Source organism: Empidonax traillii, unplaced genomic scaffold (genome assembly GCF_003031625.1).
Source record: "Empidonax traillii isolate 1590-97213 ecotype Southwest subspecies unplaced genomic scaffold, ASM303162v1 scaffold1191:size203906, whole genome shotgun sequence".
Classification (NCBI taxonomy): Eukaryota; Metazoa; Chordata; class Aves; order Passeriformes; family Tyrannidae; genus Empidonax; species Empidonax traillii.
Window position 1 is genome coordinate 14,099 of NW_020956384.1, and position 27,718 is coordinate 41,816.

General features: G+C 43.5%; 1 protein-coding gene across 1 annotated transcript; it reads left to right on the plus strand.

The window, feature by feature from the left end:
- Window positions 1-994: 994 nt before the first annotated feature.
- Window positions 995-25,904, plus strand: LOC114069103 (leucine-rich repeat and guanylate kinase domain-containing protein-like). The gene is made up of 19 exons (XM_027905664.1): window positions 995-1,144; window positions 3,458-3,565; window positions 5,020-5,101; window positions 5,507-5,607; window positions 5,724-5,805; window positions 6,724-6,848; window positions 7,386-7,529; window positions 8,734-8,814; window positions 9,532-9,618; window positions 11,117-11,223; window positions 12,917-13,036; window positions 14,920-15,016; window positions 15,570-15,683; window positions 16,457-16,658; window positions 17,032-17,139; window positions 18,503-18,648; window positions 20,534-20,622; window positions 25,029-25,144; window positions 25,780-25,904. Exons 1-19 carry the CDS (start codon window positions 995-997, stop codon window positions 25,902-25,904), a joined length of 2,184 nt encoding a protein of 727 aa, XP_027761465.1.
- The last annotated feature ends 1,814 nt before the right edge of the window (window positions 25,905-27,718 follow it).

Here is a 27,718-nt window from a genome sequence, read left to right on the forward strand (position 1 = left end):
TCTTTTATATGGGTCAGCAGGGTTCTGTAGGGGGACCTGGCCAGGCTGGATCCATGGGCTGATCCCAACGGGATGAGGCTCCCCAAGGCCAAAGGCAGGTCCTGCACTTTGTCCACAACAACCCCCTGCAGCTCCAGGCTGGGCCAGAGGGGCTGGAGAGCAGCCAGGCAGGAAGGGAGCTGGGGGTGCTGACTGACAGGAGGATGAACAGGAGCCAGAGGGTGCCCAGGGGGCCAAGAAGGCCGATGGATCCTGGCCTGGATCAAGAACAGTGTGGCAGCAGGAGCAGGGCAGGGATCCTTCCCCTGTACTCTGCATTGGTGAGGCCACACCTTGAGTGTTGTGTCCAGCTCTGGGCCTTCAGCTCAGCAAGGACATGGAGGGGCTGGAGCAGGGACAGAGAAGAGCAGCGAGGCTGGGGAAGGGACTGGAGCACAAGTGCTGTGAGGAGAGGCTGAGGGAGCTGGGGGGGCTCAGCCTGGACAGGAGGAGGCTCAGGGGAGACTCAGCACTCTCTGCAGCTCCTGCCAGGAGGGGGGAGCCAGGGGGGTGTCGATCTCTTCTCCCAGGAAATCAGCAGCAGGACAAGAGGGCACGGGCTTAAGCTGTGCCAGAGGAGGTTTAGGTTGGATATTAGAAAGAAGTTCAGCCATTGGAATGAGCTGCCCAGAGAGGGGGTGTATTCACAGTCCCTGGAGGTGTTTCAGACAAGGCTGGATGCGGCAATCCCAGCGGGGTGGGATCAAGGGTTGGACTGGATGATCTCGGAGGTCTCCTCCAACCCGGTTAATTCTCTGATTCTGTGATTCTATGCCCGGCGGACACTCCCAGGTCACTCAGACTTTCTCTTGGCTGCTCGGGCTCCCCTGAGGGGGAGCGGCGCTTCGCCATCCCCATGGCAACGGGGCAGTAAACAAGATGGCGGCGGCCGGGCCTGAGGAGGGACGGCAGCGATAGCGCGGCCCCTCCGCCTCCTCCTGCCTTACCACACCTCATGGCGGGGGGCGAGGAGAACGGCCCAGGGGGCGGCCGCGGGGAGCGCCTTCCCCCTGCTCGGGGGCGCCCCGAGGAGCAGCCGCGGCGGGAGAACCGTGAGGAGGAGAAGGAGGAGGGCGAAGGGGAAGAGGAGTCGCAGCGCTCAGAGGTTCAGCTCAGGGCTGCCCGGCTGGCTGGGGAGGGGCGTGCTCGTGAGGGGACAGCTCTTTGCCTCCTCATCGCTCGGTGGAGATTTAGGGGAAAGAAGGGGGAGCGAGCGGACTGTGTCCTCTCACCTCTCATTTCTACCTTCTTGAGGGTCTCGTGGTGTCCAAGGTACTCCTGAATTGTGTCTCCCCCCCCCCTCCCCCTTCACAGAATCATTTAGATTGGAAAAAGCCTCTAAAATAATCCAGTTAACCCAGCACTGCCAGTTTTCCTTGCTATGCAAACATTAAGGATAAGCTGGCACGTATATGGCCAAATTAAGCCCCTTTCTCCTGTTCAAATTCCCTGAATTTCCCTGAAACTCCAGCAGCCTCTGGACCCAAGGGAATTTTTAAACCCTGGTGTGCTGGGCTCTGAAGTGCCCTCAGCAACATCAACATCACCTCGTATTTCACCTGTAAATATATGATAAGCTGCTATAATATGGAGGTGCTGTAATTTTGATGATAAATCACATGATTTATCTTGAATTTAGATGATCACCTGATTTATCTTGAATTGAGATGGCCACATGATTTATCTTGAATTTAGATGGCCACATGATTCATTTTGAACTTAGATGGCCACATGATTTATCTTTGTCCCTGGATTAACAATTGCTGGGTGGCTCCTCCAGGTTTTTTTTGGAATTTCACAAGCCATTGGTTTATTTTCTCATTAAACCTGCACAGAGGCTCCTCAGTGCCATCTCTCAAAATGCCTTTTTTTTTGCCGAGATTCCTCTCCCAAGAGCAGCTCTGGGAGTTGGGTTGGTGCTGGTTTGCTGGGATTTTAATGGGAATGTCGTGGTTTAACATCTCTGGGAATGGGGTTTGTGGAGGGCTCCGTTTAAAGACGGAGGTAAAAAAAGGAAAAATAACCACAGAAAACCTTCTGAAACTTTTTAAATATATAGAACTGGTAAATAGCATGGTTTTATTTAACATTTTTTGAGCTGTAATCCTCGTTTTTCCTGGTTTCTGGTGCCTTAAGATGCTCAGCATCTCTGGCAATGTGTAGAGCTCTGTTTAACCCAGCAGGTAAAAAAAGTAAAAATAACCACAGAAAACCTGCTGGACCTTTTTAAATGTACAGAACTGGCACATGGCATGGTTTTATTTACCTTTTTTGGGGGTGTATTCCTCATTTTTCCTGGTTTTAGTCCCTTAGGATGCTCAGCACCTCTAGGAACAGGGCCTGTGTAGAGCTCTGTGTTTAATCCATGAGGTAAAAAAGTAAAAATCCCCACAGAAAACCTGCTGAAACTTTTTCAATGTATAAAACTGGTGTATGCCATGTTTTTATTTCACATTTTTTGGGCTGTATCCCTCATTTTTCCTGCTTTTTAGTGCCTTAGTATGCTCAACATCTCTGGGAACAGGGCATGTGTAGAGCTGTGTGTTTAATCCATGAGGTAAAAAAGTAAAAATCCCCACAGAAAACCTGCTGAAACTTTTAAAATGGATAGAACTGGTAAATAGCATGGTTTTATTTAACATTTTTGGGGGCTATATTCCCTATTTTTCCTCATTTTTGGTGCCTTAAGATGCTCAACATCTCTGGGAATGGGGCCTGTGTAGAGATGTGTGTTTAATCCATGAGGTAAAAATAACCACAGAAAACCTGCTGAAACTTTTTAAATGTATAAAACTGGTATATGCCATATTTTTATTTACCTTTTTTGGGACTGTATCCCTCATTTTTCCTGATTTTGGTGCCTTAGGATGCTCAACATCTCTGAGAATGGGGTCTGTGTGGAACTTTGTTTAACCCATGAGGTAAAAAAGTAAAAATCCCCACATAAAACCTACTGAAACTTTTTAAATGTACAAAACTGGTATCTACCATGTTTTTATTTCACATTTTTTGGGGCTGTATTTCCCATTTTTCCTCGTTTTTGGTGCCTTAGGATGCTCAGCATCTCTGGGAGTGGGGCCTGTGTAGAGCTGTGTGTTTAATCCATGAGGTAAAAAAGTAAAAATCCCCACAGAAAACCTGCTGAAACTTTTTCAATGTATAAAACTGATATATGCCATGTTTTTATTTCACATTTTTTGGGGCTGTATTCCTTATTTACCATTTTTTGGGCTGTATTTGTCATTTTCCCTGCTTTCTCGTGCCTCGGGGAGGTGTTGAAGCGCTGAGGGCGGCCTTTGCTGCAGGATTTTTCTTAAGCTCTGTCGCATCCCAAACTCTTCCCAGTGTGGAATTGCACTCCCTGGATCTGCCCTTGAGCCATTCCCATCCCTGTCCCTCCTTTTCCTGGTGTTTTTAGGGTGCCTCGGAAGGGGTTTTGGATGAGGACACCGCAGCTGAGGGGCTGCACACGCTGGGCCGCTCAGCCCCCGGCCTGGAGTTCGTTTATCTCCAGCTGGGCCTCGCAGTAAGTACAAAGCCACAAAAATAAATAAGTCACTTTTAAGGCCTTCTCTGTTCAAAAAATGTCTTCTTTTTAACAGCAAAGAGTAAAGAGTAAAGAAAAGGATCAAAAACTAAATAATCCAGAGGTGGATTTTTGTCTCTGCTTGTCAGGGCTGTAAAAATGGTAAAAAATGGTAAAAAATAGAAAGAAATAGTAAAAAATAATAAAAAAGGGTAAGAAAAAAGTATAAAAAATATTCAAGAGGCAGATTTTTGTCTCTGCTTGTCAGGGCTGTAAAATTAGTAAAAAACAGTAAAAAAACATATAAAAAGTAATCAAGAGGCAGATTTTTGTCTCTCCCTATCAGGGCTGTAAAAATGATAAAAAATAGTAAAAAATAACATAAATAGTTAAAAAAGCATCAGAAAAATAATCAAGAGGCAGATTTTTGTCTCTCCCTGTCAAGGTTGTAAAAATACAAAAAAAAAAAAAGTTAAAAAAAAGTATAAAAAATAATCAAGAGGCAGATTTTTGTCTCTGCCTGTCAGGGCTGTAAAAATAGTAAAAATTCGTAAAAAAAAGTAAAAAACAGTATAGAAAAATTAATCCAGTGGCAGATTTTTGTTTCTGCCTGCCAGGGCTGTACAAATAGTAAAAATTTGTAAAAAATGGGAAAGAAAAGTATAAAAAATAATCCAGAGGCAGATTTTTGTCTCTACCTGTTAGGACTGTAAAAATGGTCAAAATTAGTAAAAATTAGGAAAAAAAAGTATAAAAAAATAATCCAGAGGCAGATTTTTGTCTCTCCATATCAGGGCTGTAAAAATACTAAAAAAAATAGTACAAATTAGTAAAAAATAGTAAAAAAAGTATAAAAAGAAATCAAGAGGCAGATTTTTGTCTGTGCTTCTCAGTATTGTAAAAATAGTAAAAAACAGTTTAAAAAAGTATAAAAAAAAATAATCCAGAGATAGATTTTTGTCTCTCCCTGTCAGGGCTGTAAAAGTAGTAAAAAATAGTACAAAAAAGTATCAAAAATAATCAAGAGGCAGATTTTTGTCTCTCCTTGTCAGAGCTGTAAAAATAATAAAAAATAGTAAAAAAAAGTATTAAAAAAATAATCAAGAGGCAGATTTTGTCTCTCCATGTCAGGGCTGTAAAAATACCATAAAGTAGTAAAAAATAGTAAAAAAAAAAGTAAAAAAAGTGGGAAAAAAAAGGTAAAAAAAAAGTATAAAAGAAAATCAAGAGGCAGATTTTTGTCTCCTTCTTGTCAGGGCTGTAAAATTAGTAAAAAATAGTAAAAATAATAAAAAAAAAAAAAAGTAAAAAGAAAGTTTAAAAAAACTATAAAATAAAAATCAAGAGGCAGATTTTTGGACGATTCTCCCTTATCCTTCAGGTGGGAAAATGGCTCTTGCAGCTTCAATCACCTTCAATGCTTGTTAAAAATCCCTTTATTCCCTTTTTTCCAGGGGCGGGGGTTGAGGGACATCCAGATCCTGTCGGGATTCATCCACCTGCAGAAACTGGACCTGTCCCACAACAAAATCACAGGTTGGGAGGAAAGGGCAGAGGAAATTCCTGGGGGTGGGATCGACTGGATGGACTGGGGGGGTTGATCTTCCAGAAAATATCCAGCAGAGGCTGGATCTTCTTCCCAAAATATCCAGCAATGGCTGGATCTTCTTCCCAAAATATCCAGGAATAGCAGGATCTTCTTCCCTTGAGTTGCTGTAAATTAAATTTAGACTTTGGGTATTTCCTCTATGTGGATTAAAATCCTTCATTTTCTCTGACTGGATTTGTTAAAAATCCCTCAGATTTATACATTTTAACCCTCCCTTTCTCCCTGTGCAGCTCCAAATTGACACCTAATCAGATTAATTATCACTTTGTAATTGTCAGTTGATGATTCCTGAATTCCCCGGGGCAGGGTTTGATGTTTTGTTTGCTTTCCAGACCTCTCCTGTGTCAGCCACATGCCCTATTTACAGCACCTGGATGCCTCCCACAACCACCTGACCTCTTATTTCGCCTTCAAACCCCCCAAAAACCTCCGGGTAAAGTGGCCAAAAAAATTGCATTTTCCACCTTTTTAATTCCAATCCATTTTCCTAAATCCCACCTTCTATTTGGGCAAAAATCCACCAAAAAACCTTGTATTTTTTTGCTTCAGGAAGTGGATTTTTCCTACAATCAGATCCCTAAAATGCAGGATTTGTCGGCCTATGGGTGCCTCACCAAGCTCTGCCTGGATTGTATCCTTTCTGGAAGCTTCCACGGGACAAAAGTGGCATTTTTAATGACGATGTTGTTGAAATGGGGACAAAAATATGTTCATTTTTATAACCCCCCCCCCGCACCAAAACCCCCTGAAATGGAGGGAAATGAGCCCAGAATTAAAAAAAAAAAACAACAAAACAAATTCAGAATAGTAAAGTGACCTTAACACTCTCCTTGACAGGAACTCCCCTTTTCTTATCACATTTAAGTTGAATTTTTTAAAGTTGAACCTTTTTTTATTTTCCTGCCCGATGCCCCCCACACACCTGAGCTTATAAATTCATTTATAACTGAATTTTTAAGGGAGAAAGGGACAAAATTTGGGCAATAACATGCCCAAACATCACAGTGAGTCATTAAAAGGTTTAAAACATTCAGGATTTAATCCTGAGCAACTTCCTGGCTCATAGTGATGCTCGTGGCTTAAAATGTGATTTTTTTTTTTTCTTGTTCCTTTTTTTGCCTGTTCTTGCCTCATTTCAGACCCCAAAAGAGCAGTCACCACATTCTGGTGATGAAATAAATGAAATAAATTCAGGTGCCTCTCACTAAATCCATTTATGACCATCTCAGGTAGATTGTGGTCAAGGCAAACATTTCTTTAAGGAATCTGAGGAGTTATTTACTTGTCCTGCTGCTTTTAATTGTAATTTTCATTTAAACCACCACTTTCTTATAGAACAGGGATAAATTTAGAGTGAAATAACCTCACATAATTATAAAATAAGTCTTTTATTACTTAAATAATTGGTGTTTGATGCCCTTTGAGCCGCTGGGGTTGAAACCTGGATGTCCAGCTCCCCACTCCAGGAAAATTTAACTCTGTTTTTGAACTGACCACTTAATTCTGGCTGAGGTTTTGTGTTATTTCCCTCAAATGAAGCCTTTCCCAGTTAACAAGATCCAGGAGATCCGAGGCCTGGAGAATTGTCACAGCCTGAGCCACCTGAGCTTGGCCCACAACAACCTCAGGGCCATCCGAGGGCTGGAGAAGCTGCCCCTGAGGAGCCTCGACCTGGTGAGAGATGGGGGGGTCCTGAGAGTTCCTGAGTGGATTTTAGCAGTGGGGTCATGAAATCGGAAATGGGGAGTCCTGATAATTCCTGGCTGGATTTAGAAATATATTCATGTAATCAGAAAGGGGAGGGGAATTACCTACAAAATTATCAGAGGTGTTTGTGATACAGGAGGTGTTTTTAGTTAATAGTGCAGAGGTTGTGCACAAACACAAGCAAAACTTACTTGTAATATTTTTAATTAATAACAGAGAGGTTGCGCAGAAAATCAACCACAACTTTTTAATATTTTAATTAATAAAGCAGAGGTTGTGCAGAAACACAAGCAAAACATTATTTTTTAGTAATAATGCAGAGGTTGTGCAAAAACACAAGCAAAAATTATTTTAATTAATAACACAGAGGTTGTGCAGAAACACAGGCAAAGCTTTTAAATATTTTAATTAATAATGCAGAGGTTGTGACGACAAAACCAACTCGGGAATGTTGTTTTCCACCTGTAAAACTTGAGGAACAATCTCTGTGCTTTCATTTCTCAGAGCTCCAACCAGATCGAGAAGGCAACTGGGCTGGAGAGCTTGAAAACTCTGCAGAAGCTCGACCTGTCCAGCAATAAAATCACCAGTTTACGAGGCTTGCAGGGACATGATCTGCTGGAGACCATCAACCTGGAGGATAACCAGGTGCCACACTTCAGACCCCACCTCAGCGTCCTGTTCCAGGCCATGAGCCATCGGCCTTCTGGGCCCCCTGGGCCCCCTCTGGCTCCTGTTCAGCTTCCTGGCCATCCCAACTCCCAGCTCCCTTCCTGCCTGGCTGCTCTCCAGCCCCTCTGGCCCAGCCTGGAGCTGCAGGGGGTTGTTGTGGCCCAAGGGCCTTGGGGAACCTCATCCCGTTGGGATCAGCCCATGGATCCAGCCTGGCCAGGTCCCTCTGCAGAGCCCTCCTGCCTTCCAGCACATCCACACTGCCCCCAGCTTGGGGTCACCTGCAGATCTGCTGATGGTGGAACCATCCCCTCATCCAGACCAGCAGTAAAGATTAAACAGGACTGGGCCCAGCCCTGATCCCTGGGGACACCCCTGGTGACCAGACCCCAGCTGGATGCAGCTCCATTCCCCATCAACCAGTTCCTAACCCAGCAGGGAGTGCCCTGTCCAATCCTACACCTTTTCCTTCAGTGTTTCCCTCCCAGGCTGCTCCAATTTGATGGCCTCGGATCCTGCCGAGCTCTTGGCTGGAAATTCCAACTGCAGGTGCTGTGCTCTAAAGTGGCTTTTGTGCCCCAGCAGAGTTTTCCCTGGAAGTACCAAAGTACCATCCAACTCACAGGGATTTTGAATGCTGACCCATATGAACAGAATACTTTTGATACTGCTCCTCTATTTTTAATTAAATTACCACCACAAACACTCCGATATCAAAGACACATCTCCACGTGGAAAGAAAATCTGAGCAAATCAGAAATAAAACCACCAACCAGCAATGGAAGATTTTCTGTCATTTCCCCCCCATCACACACATTTGCAAGACACATTTCCAGGATTTAATTCAAGGCACTGGGGATTCTGTTTCTCTCCTGGTGTTCAGGTTGACATTTAGAGGCACATCAGTTGCACCAGGCAGGAAACCACCTTATAATAATAAGCTTGTTATTAGCATTAATAACACCACTTCCAGGGCCTCAGAAAGTTTCCAGCACATAAATGCTACTAATTTTACCTCATCAAAATTTGCCTCTTTGAATGGTGTTCTTGGAACTTGGATCCTGAGAATGTAATAAGAAATTATTACTTGACAAGATTCCACTCAGAATCATGTTTTAAGGCCTTCTCATCATGGGGGGTGTTGCTGCTGATTTAACTCTCTGTTTCTGTCCTTCCTCAGGTTGCTGAGCTGCCTGAACTCAAGTGGATTGAAGACCTGCCCCTTCTCAGAGTCCTGAATCTTTTAAAAAACCCTCTACAGGTAAGGAAGAGCCAAAGGGGAAGCCAAAAATTAAGATCTGGAGCTGGTGGTTTGGATCACACCCACCAGCATTTTGTAGCCTCAGTTTCTGCCTTTGGAAGTAATTTCCTCAGCTGAGGAATCAAATATTCATTTTATCAACAGCATCATTTGCAAAGCATCAGAAACCCTTTGATTTGGCATTTGCAGTTTGTCCCGACTGCTCAAAGGTGATTTTATCCCGAGTCGTGACTTCCAAATTTTTGGGTGAGTTTTACAGATTTCCAATGGCAGGAAGAGGAAAAAAAAATGTTCAGAGTTTAATTTTTCCCTGCAATTGCCAGTTTTTTATTGGTTTTCATGAAAATGGTCTGCTGTGACACACAATGAGCAGGAAATAAATACCTGAAATAGGCAGCTCCTGGGCCTCCATAATTTGAAGGCTTCTTTTGCTTAGATGTCCTTCTCCTAAATGATCCCACGTTCCTTTGGATTTTTGAATTCCCATCTTTTGCCCTTTGCAGTTTCAGCCTTTTTGAACAACTCAGGTCTCGCAGCAGCAGCAGCTGAGCTCGTGCTGGTGGTGGGGACACGGTGGGTCAATTTATGCTTGGTATTGACACCCAGGCTAAAAATCTGGGATGTATTAAAGGCCAGTTTAATTTCAGATGATTGGAATTAAACTTTGGATGGGGAAAGTGGAGTGTTTTGTGTCAGATCAGGAACTCTGTCCCTCAGGAAAAGGCAGATTATTGGCTCTCGGCGATTTTCACGCTGCTCCAGCTCACGGAACTCGACCTCAAGAAGATTGCAGTGGAAGAAAAGGTGGGCAAATACATCATGTGATTCTAGATTTTTTTATTTAAATAAATAATATAAAATCTGTAAAATCTCCTCCCCCTCCAAAAAAAAAACCTGCTTAGTTTGCTCACAGCAACTGTTGGAATAGAAACCTTGACTTGTTGTGGTGCCTGAACTGTAGTTTGGTTCCTGCTTGTTGTATTTGGGCCCAAGCCAGGCTGGAGCTTTTTTAGGATCATCTGCTGCCAGCTGGGGTTGTGTTTCAAGCAACTATCCTTTAAAAATGATCCTTTCAGGACATTTGTCACTCCCAACTTGAGCTGCATAAATAGGAAAGTTTAATCTTGTTTTAATGCCAGGCATTTTCTAGCACGAACCCACAGAAGGGATGTGACCCCAGAGTGTCATTTACCCCACCTTTGAGATGTTAACCTTGCTCTTTCCCTGAACTGCCAACCTGTTTCCCTCCTAAGATAATTTTTCATACACTGACAACACTTTTCCTTCTCTGGGCACTGTAAAATTAGGTCTGGGTGGCTGGTTTAGACCAGCCCTTCTGGGTGATAAAAGTTATTCCAGGAAATCCTCCCCTCAGGTTATTTTAGGACATCTCAGCCCCGTGAATCCTCTGGAATTTGGAGGCACCGGCTCTTCTGTCTCTCTGACACCAAGTGGATTTTCAGAAACGTTTTAGTTTAGGTCAGAAATGGAGCAGATCAGAAATTCAGATCAGATTGTCATAAAATCCAGGGTGGTTTGGGTTGGTAGTTTTTGTATCCCAGGTCCCTTCCAGGTTGATCCCAGCCTGTGTTGCATTCCTAGATTTTGTTTTCCCAGGTGCAAAACCTTCCCCTTGTCCTTACTGAGCTTCATAAGGTTCTGCCATCAGGATTTAAGAAGGTATTTTGCAGCTGTTTGGTGTTTGATGCTTCACATGAAGTTCTTTACCCTATTTCTGAGTGTGTAACATTAAATAACACCCCAAAATACACAACTCCTTCCAACAGAAGGGCTGGAGGGAATCCTTGGAGTTTGAGTGGCCCTTCCTCCCAGGAGAGACAGAAATGTCTGTTTTGTCCTTTCCTTAATGCCCGTATCCTGTTCCTTTTCTGAGTGGCTCCAATCCCTGAGGATTTGAGTTTGGGCATCTCCCAACCAGTGCACTGAGAGGATGCAAATTAATGGATAATTAAAACCTGAGCCAAATCACTTCACATCCTGTGTGGCATCCTGTTTTCTTCCCAGGAAAAAGGTTGAATATATTAAAGCTGGTGAGTTATCTCTGGCTCCCATCCATCCATCCATCCATCCATCCATCAAATTCTGCCTAAAACTCTCCTGGAAAGGTTTATGTGGCACAGAACTCCCAGCACCAAAGGCTGTGAGTCCCACAAACACAAATCCATCGTTATTCCCAGGGACCTTGGAAGCAAAATTGCAGCTGGAAGCAAAATTGCAGCTGGAAGCAATTCCATCACTGCTCTTCTTTCCTTTCCTCTCCCCTCCTAAACTGTGGGAACAGGTTGCTGCTGTGAATAACTATGACCCTCCTCCAGAAGTTGTTGCTGCACAAGATCACAGGACTCAAGTGACCTACCACATGATGCAGCCCCAGAGAGTCCTGCACAGGTGAGTTCTCCTCATTTCCCAGCTGCTCCTGAGGGTGGCACTCAAGTAAAGCTGAATATGTTGGTAGTTTTTAGAGGAGCGTTTTCCTGGTCCTCTCCCACCTCTAAACGAATCAGGAGAAAGGAGGGAAGGGGGAATCCTGTGGGATTCCGGTGGCAGCCTGGAAATCGGGCAAACCTGATTCGCTCCAAAACGATTACGAGACGAAAGTTCCTCGTTCACGGATCGTTCGCAGCTCCGCGGCTCTCAAACAATCTGCTGCTTTGCTTTGCCCCGGGCAACGAGAGCTGCAAAATTCCCACCAGAGGCACTTGGAAAAAAAATCCCTGGGGGCTCAAGAGCTGTGAAAAGTCCCCTTCCTGTTGTGCTGACGCCTTTCCCTTCCCGCTGGGAACAAATCGCCTCTTTTTTTTTTTTTTTTTTTTTTTTTTTTTTTTTCTTTTAGTGTGAGTTTGTGGCGTCTTTTGTATTCACGAGGTGACTTTTTCAAGTTTGTACAAAAGGAAGTTCAGGGAAGGTGTCCCTGCCCATGGAACTGGATTATCCATAAGGTCCCTTCCATCCCAAACCATCCCGAGATTCCATGTCACAGAGGAGGGTTCTGTCCTGGAATGTCCTGGAGCAAGAATAAGACTCTTTGTGCTACATCTTGATCCCTTTTATTGTTTCCAACCTTGTTTCCTGCAATTCCCGTCTTTTAAATGGCTCTTTTATAAAGGACCTTTAAAATGTGTTTTTTACCTTCTCCAGCATCTGGAATGTATTGTTATAATAAGCTTTTTGTGCCAATTATATCCATATTTAATATACGTATTTGTGCTAATTATACCTCTATATATTATATCCATAGTATGTGTAGTATAATATCCCTTATATCCATATAATCTGGTAGATAACAGAGCTGGTTTGCTGATCCTAAAACAGGAGTAAAGCCATTTTTATTTTGGAATCTTTTCCCTCCATGCTTGTGTTGGATGGTTCTCATTACAGTATTTGTAAGGAGAAGGGTGAAAGAAATAAACTCTCTTTTCAGGTAAATCATATTAAATGGGCACGTGGGTAGTTTTTCTTCCCCTTTAAATTAATTCATTAATTATTCACGAATAAATTAATTTTTGAACCGAAGAATTCTTTGTAAATCACCACAATCCTTAAGGATCTGAGGGGTTGAACCGAAGAATTCTTGATAAATCACCACCTTCTTTAAGGATCTGAGGGGTTGAACCCAAGAATTCTTGATAAATTATAAATTGAACCGAAGAATTCTTTATAAATCGCCACCTTCCTGTGGCAAAGTCACACCCAGGAAAGGGGGAAAGGATCAAATCCAGGTTCCATCCAGGCTCGTCGTGCTGATCATTAAAACATCCTCCTCCTGCAACAAACCTCGGGACCTTTAGAAAAAAAAAAAAAAAAAGCTGTAAATCCCAAGAAATGACACAAAATAACATTATCCCTGTGGCAAAAGGCACTTGGGGGGGTCTTAAATCCGGCCGTGTGGGGTTTTTTGGCGTTATTTTTATACTTAGAGCCCATCAACCGGCCCTGAGGCCGTGAGGGGAGGCGGCAAAGAGAGGGTCACTTTGTCACCACCGGAGGGGGGAGGCGACAAAATAAAGGCTCCAAACCTTCCCCCGGAGCTGTTTTCGGGTGATAAAAATGGATTATTTGCCTTCTTTTCCTTTCCTCGGAGCACTTTGCCGGGTCTCGAGGCCTCCTACCCCCTGCTGGTGCTGGTGGGCCCCGTGTGCTGCGGCAAGAGGGAACTCACCCACAGGATCTGCAGGCAGCTCAACAATCTCTTCAGATACGGGTGAGTTTTGCTCCCGAAAGTCCAAAGAATTCCCCCTGGCTTTTTTTTTTTTTTTTTTTTTTTTCCCTATAAACAAGTTAAAACCCGACAATAAATGCTCGTTGTGCTGCGTTTTAGCTCTTCCCGAGAGGCCTGATTGCCTGAAATAATCAAATATTTCCTGTGGGAAAAAAAACATAAAAAGTGTTCAAATTATCCTGGTGTTTTCAAAGCTGTGAACAGCAGACAAAAAAATTTTAAAATTAAATAAAAAGGTGGGGTTTAGGGCTCCTTTTACTGAGCTTTTCTCCCTGGGGCCCCTCAGGCTGAGGGATCCGGGTGCATTTCCCAAGATTTTGGTGAGGCACCTGCAAATAAAACATCAAAAGGCACGTGCAGGCTGCGCCCAAAATCCGGGAAATGGAGGGAAAAATTAAAGAAAAAAGCACCTTCCGGACTCCCCCACCTCTTGGGAACACTAATTCCCCCTGGATTGCGATCCTTGGGCTCCCTGGAAACTCTCCTTTCCCAAGGGAATTTCAGCCTTGATGCCTAAGGCTGAAAAATTGATGATTGTGGTAACTTGAGGCCTAAAATGAGGTGGTGTGAGATGTTCCTCTTGTCCACCCATTCCATTCTTCCCAGTTCCTGACTCTTCGGAGGGCCTGTAACAGGTTTCTATTCCTGGGATATTCCCTCTCTTCCATATTCCCAACTTCTTTTTATTGCCCTAATTTTATCCACTCATTTTTATCCTCTTAATAAAAAATTTTCTGTGACTGTAAAAATATCTCTTTTCTTCTTTTCTTTAAAGCAACTTCTGTGGTTTTTTTCCTTGGTTATTTCGGAAATAACTGATGAATTGGATGCCAGTTGAAATTTTTCATCCACTCACTGGTCTCTGTTCCTGGGATATTCTCCCTCTTCCATAATCCCAATTTCTTCTTATTGCCCTAATTTATCCAGTCATTTTTAACCTCTTAAATAAAGAGGTTCTGTGATTGTAAAAATCTCTCTTTTTTTTTTTTTTTTTTGCCTTTCTTTAAAGCAACTCCTGTGTTTTTTTCTGTTGGAAAATTACAAATTAATTGGATGCCAGTGGAAATTTTCCAAGCACTCACTGGTCTCTATTCCTGGGATATTCCCTCTCTTTCATATTTCCAATTTCTTTTTATTGCCCTGATTTATCCAGTCATTTTTAACCTCTTCAGAAAAGATTTGCTGTGACTGTAAAAATACCTTTTTTTATGCCTTTCTACTTACGTGGTTTATTTCCTAAAACTTTCATGCATGAGGGGAGAAAAAAGAATAAAAAATAAATAAAATAAAAAAAAAAGAAGGAGAGAGACAGAATCTTAACAGAGCAGAAAATTGCAACCATAAAGCAAAGTGGTGTTTTAATTATTCCGTGGAGATATTTGAGCAATTTTATGGCTTGCACTTCTCAATTTCAAACACTGCCCTCATTAAAATTGTATTTCATACAAGACACTCTGGCAGTTGGGATGTAAACATGGCCTTGCTTTTTAAAAAAAAAGGATTGTAATACATAAAAGTGTTTAAAAAAAAAAACAAAGCCAAATTATATCCTCAAAAGCTGGGCAAAAAAATTGGATTCATCATTTCCAGTTCAGGCCTTGCTGGGCTGGGAAGGGATTTATAACCCAAATATAACGTTACATTGAAACTTTTTTTTTTTTTGGTGTCATATTTATGGGTTCATCTTTCAAATCTGCAGCATTAACGGCTTGATTTGCACCTCTATTTCTCATTTTTCTTCTTCACCTCTTAAAAATAAGATGATTTATGGGATCCTCCTTCCCCCCATCCACCCCCTTCCCGTTCCACAGCTTCTCCTGTGAGTGAAAACAGGTTATTTCTTTACTCTCCCCTGTATCTTCCAGCCCCTGCCACACCACCAGGAGACCTTATTTTGGGGAAGAAAACCGGCTGGATTATTATTTCATCTCCCCAGAGGCATTTGAGGAGCTGGTAAATGCAGTAAGTACCTGCCTCGTTATCCTTGGAGCCCATTCCCTGCTCCCAAAATTCACACAGAAAATAAAATCAATCAGCCCTGTCCAGGGCTGATTGATTTTATTTTCTGTGTGAATTTTGGGTCTCTGTATGGTGTACATGTTGATCCTGTGGGAACCAGAGCTGGGAGGTTTTACCTTGGAAATGTCTTGGCCAGTCCTTCCTTTCCTTTGGAATATTCCATTTTTTCCCATCCATAATTTCCACATTCCCGTGGTTTGATGCAATATCAAAAGAAGGGCGGCCCTTGCCTTATGTGTGTGCAGCATCCATGAAAATCCAGGGAATTCTGGGACCTTGTTTTCAGGATATTGGTGTCTTATTATCCATGGCCAAGGGGCAAACCAGGATCTCTGCAAATTTTGGGCTCTCCTTGGCCTCGTTATTGGTGATTGAAACCGCAGGGAAGCTTCTTAGGGAGAGAAAGCAAAGCCCAGGGTGATGATTTGTTGTTTAAGGAAGTTGTTTCCCTCGAAGTGTTTCCCTTGGCATTATCCTGGCTTGTTTGGAATTCCAGGGGAAGTTCCTGGCCACCTATAAATGCAGCGGCCACCGCTACGGATTGGGAAGAGACACCGTGGAATCTATCGCCAGGGAGGGGCTTGGCACCTGTGTCCACTTGGAAATTGAGGTGAGGATCCATTTTCATGGGGATCAGCCTCTTCTCCCAGAGGAAAGGTTGGATATCAGGGAAAATTTCCTCATGGAAAGGAGAGTCAAGCCTTGGAAGGGGTTGCCCGGGGCAGGGGTGGAGTTTAAATCCCTGGAGGTTTTTCACCCGCCCTCCCCGAGGTTTGTCAGGTGCACTTGCACAGATGGCAGAATCTCTGAGATTCTGGGTCACAAAGTGTCAAAAACTCTCTCTCTTGGAGTCCCCAAAAGCACAAGTTTTTAGCTAATTTTCTAATTAGGTACTTCTCATTCTCTTAGATCGACATTTACGAGCTGGGGGGTTGAGGTGACACAAAAGGAAAGGCGGTGCCTTCCAGGTTCTTTGCACGGATTAAGCTCCACCTAATTCGAGATCCCCCCAAAAAATGAGAGACTATTTGAGATTCCAAAACGAGGGCCTGGAAAAAAAAAATAATCGGGATAAAAATAAAGGACACTGCGGTGCCAACACAGGATCCTAAGCTGAGCATCCACAGTTAGGGAGACTTGAGCGCAAAGGATATGCGTTACCGAGTAATTTAGGAGGAAGGACTTAATGGCACCTCATGTTTATTCATGAGGGGGCTCACCCGGCGACCGGAACTCTTACTGGGCGTTGCCAAAGCTACTCCCTCTAAAATTCCTGGGGCGTGGAAGTTTCTGGATCGCGCGGGAATTATGCAGAGTTTTGTATCGCCGTGGGCTCTGCCACCGGCTGAGGAACCATTTGTGTTTCTCTGCCTCATTTTCCAGGGTGTGAGGAGCCTGAAATGCACCCACTTTAAACCCAGGTATATCCTGGCGGTGCCCAGGGACAAGGAGAGCTACGAGGAACGTCTGAGGAGGACGGGGTTGTTCAGCAGGCCAGAGATTGAGGAGGCAGTTTCCAGAGTGGACATGTACCTCAAAATCAGCCAGGATGCCCCGGGGTACTTCGATGCCGTCGTCAACACGGGTGAGTCAATCCCTGCAGGTGAATTTCTGGGAGGGAGAAGTTCATTCCGGGCCTGCCCTTTTGTGGAGGTGATTTTTGGTGATCCCTGTGCTATAAACCCCGGGATTTGTGCTTATTGGCAAGGGCACACAGAGCTTACAATTTAAACATGGCATTAAGAAAATAAACCAGTGATGGCAGAAGGAAAGTATTTAGGTGAGTGCAGCCCCTGAGATGAATTTCAGATTGTTTTCTTGGATGTGCTGTTTGTGGAGATGAAGGGTTGGTTTTTTTTCCTCCCAAAGCTGGGTAAGTTAAGAATGTATTTCTGTGATTTGTGTCTTTGTCCTGCTGAAGGGTTGGGTTTCATTTTGCCTCCTTTCCCTCCCTGCAGATGATTTGGATGAGGCATTCACGGAGCTGAGTTCCCTTATGAAGATGTTCCTGGGCTTGGAGCAACCTGCAGTCTTTGATGACATGCAGGCCACCAGAAGCAGAGCAGGTGCCATGTCTGGGAGCATTTTCCTCCTGGTTTTACCAGCACAATGTTCATTAATGTGTCATTAAAAGAATGGAAATTTGTTAATGATGCGACCTGTGGGACCTGGAACCTCCTGCAATGGGTTGATCCCTGTCTGGGATCTGAATCCTGAATGGATTTACATCCATTTCCAGAACTTCCATGTTTGTTTAAAGTGGGAAGGATTTCCCTTGCCTTATTTATTATAATATTGTCAGGGTTTTTTGTCTTATAAAACTCAGGAGACGCTTTTGTCCTGAAAGCAACAAAACCTTAAATAGATCATCAGGAAAGAAGGGGGAGTATAAAAGAGGAAATATTTTTAAATAATCGTGATGATTTTTAGTATATATTTTTTTTTTAATCTGAAGTTCTTTTAAAGGACTTTGTCTTCCTCAGCAGCTTTGAATTGTTACCACTTACAGAAACCCCATTAACAGTTCGAGATCTGGGTAATTCTGCTGTTCATAAAGTAACTTTTCAATTTACTGCACACCATTAAATTCACTTAGGGCTTCATTTAGAGGTGTTTCAGTAAGTTGAAGTACCCCATTTCTGAACATCCTCTGCTCTCATGGACCATGGGAGATAATTTATGCTGCAAAACTTGCCCTGAGGTTGTCTCTGATGGGGACATTTTTAGTCAGATGGTAGAAGATTGGTTGGGGGGAGATTATGATGGGTTGTTAATTCTCTTTGTAATGAACTGCTGTGCAGGAGCTTCTGTGAAAATACTGGGAGAAAACAGATGAGTTCTTATTTAAAAAAAAAAAAACACTTTTAACAGCAGAATTCCTTTCAGAGCTGATCATGCTTTGGACTTGCATTATCAGCTTTCATCCAGTGCTTTGGTCAAATCATGGATTGATTTGGGATGGAAAGGACTTTAAAGCCCATCCAGTGCCACCCCCTGCCATGGGGCAAACAGGGTTTGCCAGAGGTTGCCTGAAATCCCTGTTGGCATCTCCAGGTGTCCAAACCCAGGAGATCTTGAAAGATGTTCACTAACAGGTGAAAAGGTGCCCTGTTCCAGCTCCCCATGACATTTTGAGAGCTCTTAGAAACTTAAAACTTCTAATTATTTAGGCTGTGATTAGTTTAGAGGACATGACTGAGGTGCAAGGACCTTAAATCCCATCTTATTCCCAACCCTGCCATGGGCAGGGACACCTCCCACTATCCCAGATTGCTCCAAGCCCTGTCCAACCTGGGCCTTGGACACTTCCAGGCATGGAAAATGACTGTTTGTTTTTTTTATTTTCTGTTTGCTGGAAGCAAAGTGGTGTTCACAATATTTTTTGTGTCTTTTTCTGGGGGGTGAATCTTCGTGTCTTTTCCACCCCAGGCTCAAGAACTCAGCTCTTCCCAGAGCCCAGATTGTCCCCCAGTGGAGTGACTCGATCTTTATCTGTCAGTGACTTCGTGGACTCTCCCCCCGAAAAATATCCCAGGGGCTTCTTGGACTTGATGGCTGCACCCCCAGGCTCTGTGGTAAGGAATATTTGCTGGATCCTTGGACAGAAATGAGCAGTTGTAATCAAACCTCTTGCTCTCCAGAGAAAAATGGCTCCTGTTCTCTGTCGCTCTGTCATTCCAACAGTATTTCCCAGTTCCCAGAGTTAAAGGCAGATTGATGGGAATCACAGAATTGTGGAATGCTTTAGGTTGGAAAGGAACTTAAAGATCATCCAGTTCCAACCCTGGCACCTCCCACTATCCCAGGGTGCTCCAGCCTGGCCTTGGACACTCCCAGGGATCCAGGGGCAGCCACAGCTTCTCTGGCAAATCCAGTCCAGCCCCTCCCACCCTCCCAGCCAGCAATTCCTTCTCAATATTCCATCTATCCATTCCCTCTGGCACTGGGAAGCCATTCCCTGTGTCCTGTCCCTCCAGGCCCTTGGGAATGAGGCAGGTGAGTCAGACAAGAACACAAGTGTAGTTTCTATTCATTTTCCTTTAAAGTAAAATTTTGGCTGAACTCTTACACTGAGGCTGTTTCTTGGCACCCAAATAATGTGCTGTCACTGCAGTGCCCACGTTCAACTCACGTCCTGAAGAGCTGGAAAATAAAACCTGTGAAGAAATTAATGTGAGTTACTCATGGGAGCTCTCCAAGAGCAAAAGAAGAAGCAGGATCTGCTGCTCAGGGATCTGATTCCTTGCAGATTACTCCTTGTGATTCGATCACAAGGGTATCACAAGGCCAGTCACAATGTGAGCATTCACCTCTGTTACAAACATGAGTAATTAATTCAGTTGAGTCAATTGATTCATTGACTCGATTTATTCATTGACTTGGTTTGTGAATTGATAAGTATCAGTGGCTCTCAGCTGATAACAGGGCAGGATTTAATTCCTCTGCCCTGCAATTTAGATTCTTTTTGAAGCACTAGTGGTGCTGGGTTTGTGTGACCTGAGGAATCCCATTGTCCTGCAGCACATCCATCACCACCCCCTTCAAACCCAGCCCCACCGTGTTCCAATCTGCTGACAGCTCGATGTGTTCACTGGGCAGAGTCATTTTAAATGAATAAAAATGTGCTGAAGGGAATTAATTCCTCCCTGGAGTGGCCTGACATGAATTTGGCGGGGCAGCTTTTCTGCACTGCTGGAGCAGGGAGAGGGTGCAGGGAGTGGATGCAGCAGAGTCCAACTCTTCTGTGCCCAGTCCTTGCTGCTGGAATCAGCCCTGGGAAGTTTGGAGGCATCACAAGGGCTTCTCTGCAGGTTTTTCTTCCTGCTCTGTTCTCTGAGAATCCCAGAATTGCTGAGGTTGGGAAAGACCTCCAGGATCGCCCAGTCCAACCACCACCGTGATCACCACTAAACCACCTCCTCAGGTGCCACATCCAAGGATTTCCTGAACACTTCCAGGGAGGGGGACTCCACCCCTGCCCTGAGCAACCTGTTCCTATGCTGGACAACCCTTCCTAGGAAGAAATTGTTCCTAATATCCAATCTCAACCTCCCCTGGCACAGCTTGAGGCTGTTCCCTCTCCTCCTGTCCCTGTTCCCTGGCAGCAGAGCCCGACCCCCCTCAGCTCCCCTCTCCTGGCAGGGACTTGCAGAGACTTTTTGACTCCTTTGGGGAGACACTTTTGACTCCTGTGAAGCCCAGAAAGCTTCACTGGAGATGAAGATCTTCGTTATTCAAAGGCAGCGAGACCTCAGCCCAAAATTTGATCAGTGAATCACACCCAGCACCTCGTTAATTATAATACAATAATAATTATAATACAACTCTGCCACTTCCCCAGAAATCTATAAATGCACGTGCTCTGGAATTCTAGCAGATGAAAGGGGCTGGCACAGCCAGTTAAATCACCACATCCACTGTTGGATTGCTGAATAAAGTCGGGCTCACTTCTTTTTCCAGGAAGAAGCTTCTCTCAGAAGACGTTTTTGTGCAGCACAGCAGGCCCTGTCAGGGATGGCACCTCCCCCCCACATCCAGCTGCTTCCCAGGTAACACAAAGGGACCTCCACCAAATTCCTGGGAATAAAGCGACAAATACCTGCTCGAGGTTTCTTCCCCACTGCTCTGAATGACTGGAACCCCTCAGGGATTGCAAATCCCATTCCCACCACTTTGAAAGGCCAAATGAATCCCCCAACCCCTCGGCTTTTGGCTTGGGAGGGCAGCAGATGTGCCCTGAGAATGGATCAGGCAGAGCCAGCCACGAGGAACTTGTCCAAACCCCTGAAATTATTGGAAGTGTCTTCTCTGAGAGAGAAGAAAAAGACCCATTTTTTCCTGGCAGCTCAGTCTCTGGTGTGGTTTTTTTTTATTTTTAGCACTCCCAGTAATTAGTGGTGGAAGGTCCCGCTTTGTATTTGCTGCAGTGGATCCTCTCAGTGGATTTCTCTGGTTCAACAGAATTTCTGAAAGCTGAGTCCGCTCCCTCATTTTATTTCTTCATTTTTAATTTCTTTTTAATTATTTTTTTAAGTCCCATCCCAACTGCCTCCCTCCCTTTTTTTCCTTGTAGTCACAGCCCTGCAAAAACAGGTTCAAACTCCCTAAATCTCTATAGTTTTGAGCCTTCCCCTGGTGCAAAAACCTCCCTAATCTGAATTTTTCCTCCCTTGTTTTACCTACCTGCCATGAAAAGGCCCCCCAAGTGTGGACATTTCAAGCAATTCCAGTGCCAGAGGCTGGAAATTTAAGTCTGAGAAATCAAAAGAAAGAAAAAATAAACCTGCTGGAGGAATTTTGGGGCTCGATTTGGTGTTGAAGCACCAGCTGTTCCTCCCAGTCTGCCTGAATTCCACAGCTCTCATTCCTTGGGAGCTGATTTTGGAGCTAAACTTGGGCAGGTGAGAGGAAATCCTGTCACCCTCAATCAGCATTTCCAAAGCCCTGGCCCGGAGGGAAATCCAGAAATAGGAGTGTTATCAAATAGCTGAAATTCCCAGAGAAAACCCTGGAATGCAGGAATTAGCAGAGATACCTGGAAGGTCAGGTAGCCCAGTCCAGAAGCTTTTTGTCTGTATTTTTTTTTTTTTTTTTACAGAATTAATGAATTTTGAATTCCCATCAGAGAGAGGGTTTTCACCTTGGAAAACTCCCACAGGGTTTGATGGGTCTTCCTTTGGATATGGAATTATTTGTAGCAGTATTGGCAGCAGCATCCAGATAATTTGGAGGGAGGTCGTGTGTTGGCTTATGTGGTTCTTAGTTATATATCTAATATATTTTATATTTCCCTGTATCTCTGCTTAGTAAATTCAGTGGTGTCACTACAAAGCGTCTCCAATTAGTAAATTAACTCTCACAATTGACCACTTCAGAGTATTTCCACTCGTGGATCCAGCTGTGGCTGCCCCATCCCTGGAAGTGTCCAAGGCTGGATTGGACAGGACTTGGAACAACCTGGGCTTGTGGAAGGTGTCACTGGATCATCTGTAAGGTCCCTTCCCACCCAAACCATTGGGATTCCCAACCCAAACAAATAAAGCAAAAAAATGGTTTGGGTGGGAAAGGACCTAAAAATTCTCCCCCTGGGAAGTGACATTTTGGACCAATGGAGAGAAGAAAGTTCATTAAAGTGAGTTTAATTTCAAATTATACTGGGAAATACAAGAGGAAGGTCAGTCCTTGCCATGTTTGGTGGAGCTGGAACAGAGTAAAACTTTGTTCCTGGCAGGAAACCTGAGGCAAAACAAGACAAGAACTCTAAAAAGTAGGTTGTAATTAAAAAAAAAAAATTAATGAATTACACAGATAAAAGAATATCTATATTTTTAGCACATACAAATGCCAATATGATCAGCTACGAGTTTCTGCAAAGTCTTGCTTGAATTGAAGATTATTTTTTTTAGCTGTTGGACTGGATTTTAATTGTAGGAACTATATAAGCAACACCTTAAAGTGGCTGTATTGAGGCTTTTTATCCTGATTTCTGTGACTGAAAAGAACTACCAGTGCAAAGTAGATTTTTTTTTTTGTGTTTGTGTCCAGGCAATCTTTTCATGTAATTAGGAAGATTTTAATGACTTCAATATTTCTTCAGTGGCAGTTTTGCCTCATCCACACCCCCCTCCTTCTTTTTCTTGCACTCTGCTGGGTGAGGAATTAAATGAAGCCACAGGTCAGGTTTTGCCAAACAAAAAGGTTATTTCTTTTTTTTTATTATTTTTTCAGCCAGTTGGAATTTCTTCCCTCTCGTGCAAAGAGGTGGCTGGGACCAGAAATCACAGAGAATTCTATTAAGAGTAAATCAAAATTCTATTTCATCTGTAAGAAATGATGCCAAAAATAATATATGACAAAAAAAAAAGTTCCTAAACCACTCCAAGCTTTTTCTTGTGTATCTATAAATATTAAGATTAATCTCCTCACGACGTATTTTAATCCCCAAACCGAAAAACATTCCTTTTTTCCTGAGCCTGGGTTAGAAATTTGGAAGGGGTGTCACACAAGAATCCAACTTACTTTATTTATTGCAACCCTGCAGCGTTATCTCCATAAATTTACCTGCCCAAATCCAAATTCCTGACAAGCTGGCCTCTTTTATTCCCTGCCTCTGGCTGTGTGCAGGTGGAATTAAAGTCATTTTGATGGCTCTTTGCCTCATGGAACATCAGAGTTTGCTCTGAGGGCTCTCAGGAGCTGTCTGGGCGTCTGAGGGTGATAAATAAGGCCTTGGGTTGAAGTTACAGCCACATCAGGCCTTTAGTCAGTGATTAATCTCTTGATTTCACCTAAATCTTGCTAAAAGAGCCTGTAATTAAAGTGATTTTTGAGTCTTTTCTTACCTGTCAGGCATGACTTCTTTGCAGAAGGGAGATTCCCTTTTCTTTTACCCATTTTTGAACATTATTTTTGTTTCTAAGATGTGACTTTCCAGCAGAACAAACACCAGCTCGACAGCGAAACCATAACAGCTCGAGGCCTTGCAGTAGGGGAGCTTTATTTACAGCTATTAATAAGAAGAAGGAACTAAAGAAAGGGAAAATTTAAGATACAGAGTAGAAAAACCTTGTAAAAATCACTGTTAAATAACCTCCTAAAATCCCATTAGGCCGCTTTTCACATGAAATGAGAACAACAAGAAACGCTGAGGATCTTTCTAAGCTTCCCCCCCCCTTTATCTTTTGAGGGGAATTCTCAGCTGGTCTTGCTGTCCAAAATTCCTTTTCCACGCTGACCAAGCTGCCAAAAAGGTTTTTGTGGATTTGTGGCGCAAAGGGAAGGTGCTGATGGGGAACAGAGGGAGCTCCCCAGAGGAACCGTAAATTGCTCAGGGATTTTGCATCCAGGCAAGGCCCAGAAATCAAAACTTAAGTGGGAATTTTGAAAGGTCCTGCCCTTGGCATGTGGGAACAGATCTGTCTTTCCACTCCCCCACACGCTGGGGGTGTTTTGACTTCGGCAGTGTTTGCTTTGAGCACCATTAATGGCACAAAAACAAACACAAACTGCTAATCTGGCTCTTTTTTCTGGGGGCGTTTGCAAAATTCCATCGTCCTTGGTTCTCTGCGCTGGGGCTTCCAGGGAAGGACTAAAGCCACATTATCCAGATTAATTTACGGCTCCCCTGGCACAAGGATGAAGGAGGGGTGGGTTCTTAACCCCTAATTGGAATTCCTGAAACACTTGGACTTCCCTTGCCCCACAACTTTGGAATCACAGGATTGGCACAAACTGCTCCTTGAAAGGATGGGATGGAATTCCTTTTGGGAAGGGATAATCCTGGAATTCCTTCCCAGCTCCCTAAATCTACCAAGTGCTTCCTCTCACCCACACCAGACACACTGGGAAATGTCTAAAGCATCGCCAGAGGAATCCACTGTTGAGGCCTTTTCCTTCCTTTTTCTTGGAGCAACCTGGTGATGTGTGGATGGAAGGGGGAAGGTTTTCTGGGACCAAATTCCCACGGGGTTGTGATCACCAGCAGACCCCTCAGATTTTGGTTGGAGTAGCTTTTTTTTGTGCAGGAGACAGGACAGCCCCGAGGTGTTTGGGCTGCTGGGTGGTAAATGGCTGCTTGAGGCCACAAAAGTGCTTCTTTCCGAGGCCATTCCCGCTTTACTCCCCCTCAGGGAATCATTTCCCGCAGTGGCTGAGCCACAGGAGCTGGAATTCTGGAGCAGGTGCTGTGGGGTGAAGCCGTTCCCTGCAGCTGCCTGGGTGAGGGATTAATTGACAGCAGGAGATGAAAATCCAGGGCTGTGCTCGTGGCGTGGGCTGGAAATCGGGAGAGAGTTGGGAGAAGGTTTTGTGGAGCCAAGCACTGGGATGGATTTCTCCTTCCTGAACGAGTTGTAAATGCTGCCAGACCTGCTGCAGCTGCTTTTTTATTGTCCTCTTGAAGCCAGGAATCATTTCCTGCTTTGACCCAGCCATCATTTCCCCCTCCCAGCTCCAGGGAAGTTGGTCCTGCCGCTGACAATCCACAGGGTCCCAGCACCCACCTCCCGGAGGAACCCGAAGCTGAGCACCAGGATCCAAGAGGAGCTGGGAATTCGAGGGGCAGGTTGAAAGGTTTGAGCTGTTTTCATGGAATCACAGGAGCACAGGGTGGGTTGGGTGGGAAGGGACCTTAAAATTCCACCTCCTACCGTGGGCAGGGACACCTCCCACTCTCCCAGGGTGCTCCATCCCGGTCTTGGACACTCCCAGGGATCCAGGGGCAGCCACAGCTTCTCTGGAAAATCCATTCCAGCCCCTCCCCACCCTTCCCAATCTCCCATCCATCCCTGCCCTCTGGCACTGGGAAGCCATTCCCTGTGTCCTGTCCCTCCATCCCTTGTCCCCAGTCCCTCTCCAGCTCTCCTGGAGCCCCTTCAGGCCCTGCAAGGGGCTCTCAGGTCTCCCTGGATCCTTCTCTTCTCCAGGTGAACCCCCCCAGCTGTCCCAGCCTGGCTCCAGCCCGGCTCCAGCCCTCAGGGCCTTTGGACACTTCCAGCATTCCAAAGGAACCCTAAAACCAGTGATTGCTTCTCCAGGAAGTTCCTCCCCCTCTGGATGAGGCGGAGCAGCCACTGCACAAGCTGGAGATTCACCCTCCAAACCCTCCGGCTTTTCCAACTGGGAATTCGGGGTAAACTCCTGCCTTTTCACTGGAAATATAAAAATCCCTCTGGGTGATTGTTCCCTTCTTTTTCCCATTCCTGCAGGGGCTGGTGAGAACCTCGGGAGAAAATCCAGCAAGGCCATCCCTCACATCCTCCCCCTGCAGGGCTCCCATTCCAAGCCTGTCCTGCCTCCAATCCCAGCAGGAATGAAGAGCAGCAACCTTTGATGGGCCCACCCCACCCCCACCAAATCTCGGCCTTCCTGATTTCAGGTTTTCATTCATTACAAATTATTTAAATTAAATGAATTCGTTAATTTTAATGCATGAATTAAAAAATTGTAATTCCTTATTTAAAAAGGAGATGCTAAAAATACGAAAAATGACAAAATAAACCTTCAAAACGAAACCCTAAGGAAGAAATAGTAAAAGAGAAATGCTGAGAAATGAATAAAAATGCTAAAAAATAAAGTCCCAGAAATGGGAAAAAGAAGTAATGAAAAGAAAAATACCGGGGAAAATAAATATTAAAAGTAAATCCTGAAACATACTGGAAAAATAGATCCTAAAAAAGGCAAAAATTAAATGCTAAAAATACTAAAAATAAATACTAAAAAAAATACTAACATTAAATACCAAAGAGAAATACTAAAAATTACTTAAAATACTAAAAAATACTGAGAAATATTTAAAAATAAATACTAAAAACACTTTAAAATCCTAAAAATGAAATGCAAAAACATGAAGTACTATAACTAAAAGACAAAATAGTAAAAGACAAATTCTAAAAAATGTGCTAAGAAATATTTCAAGTCTATCCAAGATTATCACTAAATCCATTTCTTATTAACCCTCAAAAAAAAAAATCCCTCAAGTTATTTATTTAGAACTTTATTTAAAAAGTCGTTTCTCTATTTCCCAAAGCTAAAAAAGATGTATTTCCCTGGGAAATACTGGAGAGTTTTTTTTTTTCAACAGCCACAGGGCCATATTTTCCATTCATTTCTCTCTTTTTTATGGAATTAATTGAGGTGTGGAAGCAGCAGTGAATTATTTTGAAAGGGGGATTTTGTGAAACCTTCACAGGTGAGTTGGGAGCGAAAAAACTCATTCAAAATCTTTTTTTCTAAATCATGTTCTAGTCATAATAATCTGATTTTCAAGTGCATTTAAACAACCAAGTAAGGGCTCAGCAGCCTGGACACTCCCAGATTAGATTGGAGATTGGGGGAAAAATATATTTATATAATTGGGGGGGGAAATGATATTTTATATATTTGAATTAGATAAAATTATGAATTATATAAGTTACATGAATTATAAAATTAATTATATTGAATTATATGAATGAGAAAATTTTATGTTAATTATAAATTATAAATATATTATAAATTAGAATATATTAATTATAAAATTATATTAACCATAAAATTATTAATTATACTATATATACTATATATGAATTATATTAATTATAAATAAATTTATAAAATGAAGGGGTGGAATTAAATTTAGAAAAGTGGAAAAAATTGGGGATTGGGGCAGAAAAACCCCCTGGAACAGGGAGGGGGTTTCAAATCCCTGGGGATGTGGATTTGGGGTGGCCTTGGCAGGGCTGAGGGTTGGTTGGACTCGATCCCAGGGGGCTTTTCCAATGGGAACAATTCCAGGGGTGTGGATTCCACCATCCCCCCACTCCTTGTGCAGTCACCAGCAGGGGACTCCCAACAGCCAAGGGGGAAAGGAGAAACAAAACCAGCACAGTTGGAAGGGGAGACAGATTTATTGGGCTTGAAAAAAGGCAACAAAAACACCCCCTAAACAGCCCAAAATACCCGACAAAAATATCCCAAAAATACCCCCTAAACCCAACAAAAATATCCTCAAAAATACACCCTAAACACAAGAAAAATATTCACCAAAATACCCCCTAAACCCAGCAAAAATATCCCAAAAATACATCCTAAAGCCAACAAAGATATTCCCAAAAATACCCCCTAAACCCAACAAAAATATCCACCAAAAATAGCCTTAAACCCAAG

Excerpts from the sequence above, each read along its gene's own strand:
- LOC114069103 (XM_027905664.1), top strand. The coding sequence starts at position 995 with ATGGCGGGGGGCGAGGAGAACGGCCCAGGGGGCGGCCGCGGGGAGCGC. Across the intron at positions 5,102-5,506 it reads GTCCCACAACAAAATCACAG|ACCTCTCCTGTGTCAGCCAC; the intron begins GTTGGGAGGAAA and ends TTTGCTTTCCAG. Across the intron at positions 5,608-5,723 it reads AACCCCCCAAAAACCTCCGG|GAAGTGGATTTTTCCTACAA; the intron begins GTAAAGTGGCCA and ends TTTTTGCTTCAG.